At 47.1% G+C, this 6,472-nt stretch overlaps 1 protein-coding gene across 1 annotated transcript in view; it reads right to left on the reverse strand.

The window, feature by feature from the left end:
* The window catches only part of SLC27A2 (solute carrier family 27 member 2), a 44,239-nt gene extending 38,706 nt beyond the window's left edge, over positions 1-5,533 (reverse strand). The window contains exon 1 of the mRNA XM_019442145.2: positions 4,663-5,533. Within this exon, the coding sequence (XP_019297690.2) occupies positions 4,663-5,140 (478 nt within the window). The 5' untranslated portion in view covers positions 5,141-5,533. The remainder of the gene's footprint in view (positions 1-4,662) is intronic.
* Positions 5,534-6,472: the final 939 nt, after the last annotated feature.

Here is a 6,472-nt window from a genome sequence, read left to right on the forward strand (position 1 = left end):
GAGGATAGTGCTTAACCTTGGGCACAGTGGCTCTTTTTAAGCAAGGGCAAATCCTGGAAGTGGTCTCAGCTGAGAACTTTAGCTGCCAATGCTCCCAACAGATAAGGAATGAGCATCTCAGTCCTGAGAGGGGATTTGGGTAGTCTATCACAGCATCCACTATACATTGCATCCTTACTGATAGCAAAGCCCTTATATTTTTCATTTGTATAGACCAATTTGTAGAGTAGCTTTACACAATTTATGTCATAATTTTCACAAGAACCCTGTGATAAAGATACAGTAACCCAATTTCTACAAATGGGGACAGAAGCTCAGTGAGTCTATGTATGAAAAGACAGATACAAAATGAACAGAAATATACTGGGTTTATAGGATTCCTGTCTCCTTATATCAGCCACTCAGGTTAAAGTTTTGAAAGACGGCTTTACTTTTTAGAAGATGCTGCCTATTTGACTTTCTGCTCAGTACTTGTTAAATGAAGCATGTGGAATCTGCCTTTGAAGAGTACTACTGACAATCTCTTGTTCATGTTCTTTGAAAAGCATAACCTTGAGCTTTATTAAAAGCTTGGGTGTGAAAAACAGTATTCACAGAAAGTTATCTCAGTGGTGTAGAGCAGACCTGTTGATTCCTCAATGGTCTGGTTTTAAGCCATGGATTGAAATAGAACTTCAGAGAAAGCAGTGCATACTGGAGTGATGGAAAATTGAGTGATTACCACATTTCTCCTCCCTTCCTTAAAATCTATCTTGTTAAAAGAAAAAAAAAGAAAAGAAATCAAGATAGCATATGAAGTTTCTCTGCTTTTTTTTTTTTAATAAAAGAAGAAGAAATTTATGAATACCTGGGCCCATTCTTAGAAAGTGGGGAGAGAGGGCAGGTGGCGAGCTGAACCAATCTTCACCACTGAGCTGGTAAGATGCTACTGGCTAACTCTGCAGCTTTCTGCTAGGAAAGGCATTTAATCTAGAGGCTTGTTCTGCTACTCCATTGCCTCATTGAATGGGTATCTGACAGAGTTAAATCAAACACCCCAGAAATGCTTATCAATAAAGTGGGACCTGGAAAGGAGGCAATGAAAGGAAACGTGTTTTGATCAAAGTTCTAGGATGATTGTGAAATGGTTGGTAGATGGGCAAGTCAGGATTGGAGGCTTTACCTTTTCTTCATTCAAAAAGGCACCTGAAACACAAACTGGTTCTTGACAGCCCTTGGAGACAGTCTGAAAACAGCCTTTCAAATGCCATTTGTAACTGTGATTTTGCATTTTTGGCATCGGCAGTTTGGAATTAATCACATTTAAGAACCCATTGTCTGGTCTGTACATCGACAAGCTACGAGTTAGAACACCTTCAGATAGAGGCGTGCATTCACCTCTTCCCCTCCCCCCACAAAACAAATTGCCCTGAGGTCAGAAAGATGTTAACCAAGGTTAAGTCTCACCAGCAACAAGTAAATCTTTAACAGGGGAATACATATTCATATTACCTTTGTGTAGTTATATATCTTCTTAATGTTATTTTAAAGTTCTTACTTAAGCGAACTCTCACTTTCTAAATAGTCCCAGAATCAAGATAATTCTTTGTCATGAAGTTACCCAGTCATACCAGGACTTACATAATTGTTATCATTTGATATCCACAAGCAGCCATGTCACCTTTCTACTAGCTATCTACTTCCCTATTTTTCTCAAGAGGCTGTAGGAAGGTCTTTTTAGAATACTGGCCACTTACACTCAATGTGCAGAATAATCTGAATTCTATCCTTCTTCAGATTCAATAACATTAACGTCTGATTTAAAGTTGTTTTGCTTCTACCCTTCTTGTTTCTAAGGAAAAAGAATTGCTGGCCTTCCCAAATATGCTAGCAAAGTGCTAGTTTATTTTGATGGAGATGTACAACCACCTGCCTTGCAACCTTTAGTTATGAGCAGGGTAAGAAGAAAAATTTTAGAGAATGTCTTTAAGCTAGCTCTCTGTTCAGACCTTGGGCTGCTTGAGATCTCAGCCCTTGAGTACATTATTATTTGATGTCTCCGTTTTTGTCCTCCACTATCCTATGCACAGACCCTCCCTACTATGGTCCCAGCCCATCCTATGCTCATGACCAGCTCCCTCTCTGGCAATGAGACCCCAGGAGAGCACCTCTCTCCTACAGCCAACTGCCAGAGGTGAACTGGGAGGTAAGCAAATCTGGTAGGGTGAGGCTGGGCCTGGGAGATTGGATCTAAATGGATTTTCTCAAATCAGGATATATTTAACTTTTTTACATCATTTTTCATGTCCTCATGCCAACCCAATGGTTCTTATGCTTCAGAGAAGAAAGCCTATTGCAACCAACCAGAATAATGGAACTCATTAATTTGACAAACATTTATTGAATGACTACTATATGCTAGGTATTGCTAGGTCGTTATTCAAAGATATATGAGAGAATTCTAAGCCTTTGAGATAATTAAAGTCCAGTGAAGCAACTCATCTAAGCTTTTCCTTGTACAACTCAGGAGAGAAGTGGAGATCAGATTATCTCTATGCCTTGATCCTTGATTAAAGTTGGCACTGGAAAATTAATCCCCTTCATGGAAGTGAGGCCTCTGCCGTTGGCCATTCTTTGAATTCCCTGAGTCCTTATTTTCTCTACAGTAGAGTCCCTCCAGTAAACAGCCTTTAAAAACTACCACTATTGTCCTTACATAGCAAAACTCTAATGAAGCATCTGTGTTATGAACCTGATGAAAACAGCCTCTGGGGCTCCTCTTGCCTGGAATCCCTTCTCCCCTACTGCACTTGCCCAGTTCAGTGTCAATGCCTCCAGGAATTTTCACTCTCTGCTCATCCCCTGCCTCTACCCACCCCCAACGCCCAACTCTGTAGTTCTTTCAGCATACTTATCACATTCTTCTGGATATCACGTTCACAGACATTTGGGTATGTGGCTTAGTTCTTTTACTGGACTGTAACATCCTTGAAGTAATTCATCTTATTTTCTCCCTGTCCTTTTGTGGCAACTAGCTTGTACCTTGTGGGGACTCTCTACCTGGTGGTTTTTATATCATCTGCTTTTCTAAACCTAACCTCAAAAGTTTGTGCTACAAGACTTGATTACAGACCTAATCTCTGCAGTCCCTGACCTCCCTCACACAAAGCCTGAGATACTATGCAGGCAAGTAGTATTTAAATCCCTCCTGAATTGGTAAAAAAGATCACTGCGATACTTTCTTAGGAACCAAAAGGTAAAGTAATAGGTTTAAGAGAGTCTTCCAGTTACTAAGAGATTAAATCGTCTCTTTTCTCAGGCAACTAGAAATTGTTGGGGATTTTCTTGAAAGGATCATCCCCTTTATATAAGTTGGCTGCCTTTAAATTGTCCCCCCTGCATCTTAAACTTTTATACAAGGCCTTCATTTTTTGGATTATTTTATCCAAAATAATGTGTAAGTTTCTTGGTTCCCCATGAGTCAATGGACATCTCATCTTTCTGTGACACTACACTAGCTGCCTAGCTTGCCTCCTTTTCCTCAGTTACGAAATGTAGGCGAAGAGCAGAGGATGCTCAATCCGTTCCAGCTCTAAGACTACAACCATGCAGAGAAAGGTAGCACAATGCAGGGAAATTCGTGGTCTTTGAAGTTGGCTGGAATTTTAAGCTTCAGGTTTTTCAACTCACAGGAGGTAATAATATGTTATCTCTTAGGGTAATAAAAGCACCTGGCATAGGGGTTGGCATGCAAAGGCATTCCAGAAAGGTGAGGCGTCCTGGCTCCCTACTTCTTCATGTTTTTCGGCTCACAGCTGGTTGGTCCTCCCCTGACCAACAGAGTGAGAAGCAACTCCTAGTCCTTGACTGCAGCGACAAGCTTTCTAGGAAAGGAAAACCAACAGTCCTGTGGGGAATGGGCTCTCGGTTTCTTCCTGGCCTGGTCACCACTGGGGCATGGAGGTACCATTTCAGGTCTTGTTGAAGTGTGGCAGGAGGGAACTACAGAACCAACGGTCGCTTTGGTTATAGATGTAATGGGGGCTGACGAGGGCACTGCAGCAGATCCCCAAAGTCTTCTTGGGGAGCAGGTGGGGTAACCTTCTCTGCAGTGAGAATCCAGAGAGGCTAACAGCATTTGAGAGCCCGAAGCAGCCGGGAAGACCCTCTATTAGAGGAGGACACCACGGGACAGGAAGGGAAAATGACTTTCTTGTGATCATGTAGCCAATCAAACAGCAGAGGTGAGAACATTCGGGATCCTCTGGAGTTCACACTCAAGACTCTCTGCATTTTAATGCCCATATTGTCGGTTTTGGTTAAAAGCCTGGACTCTAAAGATAGACAGCTCTGGTTAACCCCTCTCCTCAGCTCTACAACCTGGGACCTAAGGCTTCACGGTCCTCGGTGGTCTCACCTACAAAGCCCGATAGTAAGCCCTGTGTTATGTGAGGATTAAAAGCAACACTATGTACTGCACGGTGCTTAACACAGTGCCTGAAAGAGCTTCCACAACGGCCTGTTTTAATGACCATTAGCGTCTTGAGGAAGGGTTGCCATCCCCTCCCTCTACACTGCCAGTTCGGACCTGAAGTTCCCTTTCCAACCCCCTATACCATGCAGTGGCTGGTCTGTCAAGGTGCGGGGGAGCCCACTGCCAGGGCGGTCGGTCCCCGGGCTCACCTGGTGAGACCAGTAGCACCTTCGCGCCGCAACACTGGAAGCAGTGCAGCAGGGACTTCGCGCGGATGTTGGAGTTGAGGCACGACATGGCACAGCCCAGCTTGGCCAGCCCCAGCCACAGCCACACGTAGGCTGGTTCGTTGCCCATGAAGATCGCCACGCAGTCTCCCTGGCGCAGGCCGACGTGGTCGTGCAGCGCCCGCGCCACTTGGTTGCTGCGCCGGTCCACCTGCGCATAGGTGAGCGTCTCGTCACGGAAAAGCAGGAAAGGCTTGTGCGGGCTCTGGCGCGCTTGTTCCAGAAACTTGTGTAGGACCGTGCGCACCGGCCGCTGCTGCCCGTAGCTGCGCACTCGCCGGGCCACGCGGGCCAGGCACAGGAAGTAGCCCACGTCCTGGAAGAAGTAGGGGCAGCAGAAGTTCACCAGCAGCGGCAGGAGCAGCAGCCCCGCCAGAGCCGTGTACAGGGCGGGCAGCATGACGGCGACGGGGCCCCCAGTCCCCGCGAGGACAGGAGGCGCACTCCGGGCGTGCAGCGCGGCGGCGGGGAGGGCTCCTCGCGGACGGCGGGCGGGCTGCGCAGGGGGCGCGCGGCGAGGCTGGGGCGGCGGCGGAGCACCTGCGCTGCCGGCACCAGCGCGGGCTCTCGGTTAAGTGGAGCGACGTGTGGACTGCCGGGGTGACAGGAGGGACCCGCCGGCCGAGCCCGCCCCCTGGTGGGTGTGCAGCTACCTGCGCGCTCGGCCCTGTGGTCTTCCCCCGGCGGGGAAGGAGGCTTTGAGGCGCTCCGCGCGCCGCCGGCGGTCTGCGTTGTGACCCGAGTACCTTCCACCTCGGAGCCACGGTTTCCTTGTCCGAATGCTGATGACAAGAGGCACTTAGCGGCTGTTAAGATTAGAGGAGATAACGTAAGCGTCGCGCTATTCACTGCCACCACTAGCAGGGTGCCTTATATAAACGACTTGCTGTTACCAGTGAAGCGCTTTGTAAATGTGAGTCCGGTTATTTATTAGCAACGGGTACCAGGCGCCACTGCCAAATTAGAATCCCATCTCTCCCTTCTTGGGCCCAGGGGCTTTCCGCTTGGTGTCTTGTCAGATTTGCACCCTCCCCCGCAGCCCAATTGCCGGGCCGTCTCCTGTGGCGAGGATTTCACGGTTGAACAGAGACACCCAAGACTGTCACCTCCACCTCACCCCAGTCCTTGGGCTGTAGGTGAGGACGGGACACTGTAATCCTAGTCGGGCCCCGCCGGGTCCAGCTAGCCCAGATTGGGTGTGAGGGAGCGCCACACTCTGCCAGCTGAAACCAAGCTCCGGCGGTTTTGGACATGTGTGTGTTTGACTTTTAATATTTGGTTCTACGTGATTCTTGTCTCCTGTATGTTGAAGATTCTCAACTAGTGTCAGCCCACTTCAACAGACATTTACTAAGGGGCTTCGTCAGAGAACATTACAACACAGAGCAAATTAAGGAAACACTTGCATTTCTCAAAAGCCATTTATTTATTTTTATTTTTATTTTTTTAGTGTGACCCTCTTTTTTAATTTCCCTTAGTGCTGCTTCTATGGAGTGAATACTTGCTGCTTGCTACTGAGGAGGGTGGGGATCTAGGTAAAGCACTATTCTGCTTCCTTCCTCTCCTGCCTTCCCGCATTTATCTTCTTATTCTTAGGAGATAACCACAAGTAATGAACGTTTCCTCCTGTCAGACACTGTGCTAGGGGCTTCCCTGTAATATGTTTCTGGAGCGTCACAGTCACCTGAAGGTGGCACTTTCAGGCTCATTTACAAATAGGTAAATTAAGACA

Source organism: Panthera pardus, unplaced genomic scaffold (assembly GCF_024362965.1).
Source record: "Panthera pardus isolate Hobbes unplaced genomic scaffold, ASM2436296v1 HiC_scaffold_24, whole genome shotgun sequence".
Taxonomy (NCBI): domain Eukaryota; kingdom Metazoa; phylum Chordata; class Mammalia; order Carnivora; family Felidae; genus Panthera; species Panthera pardus.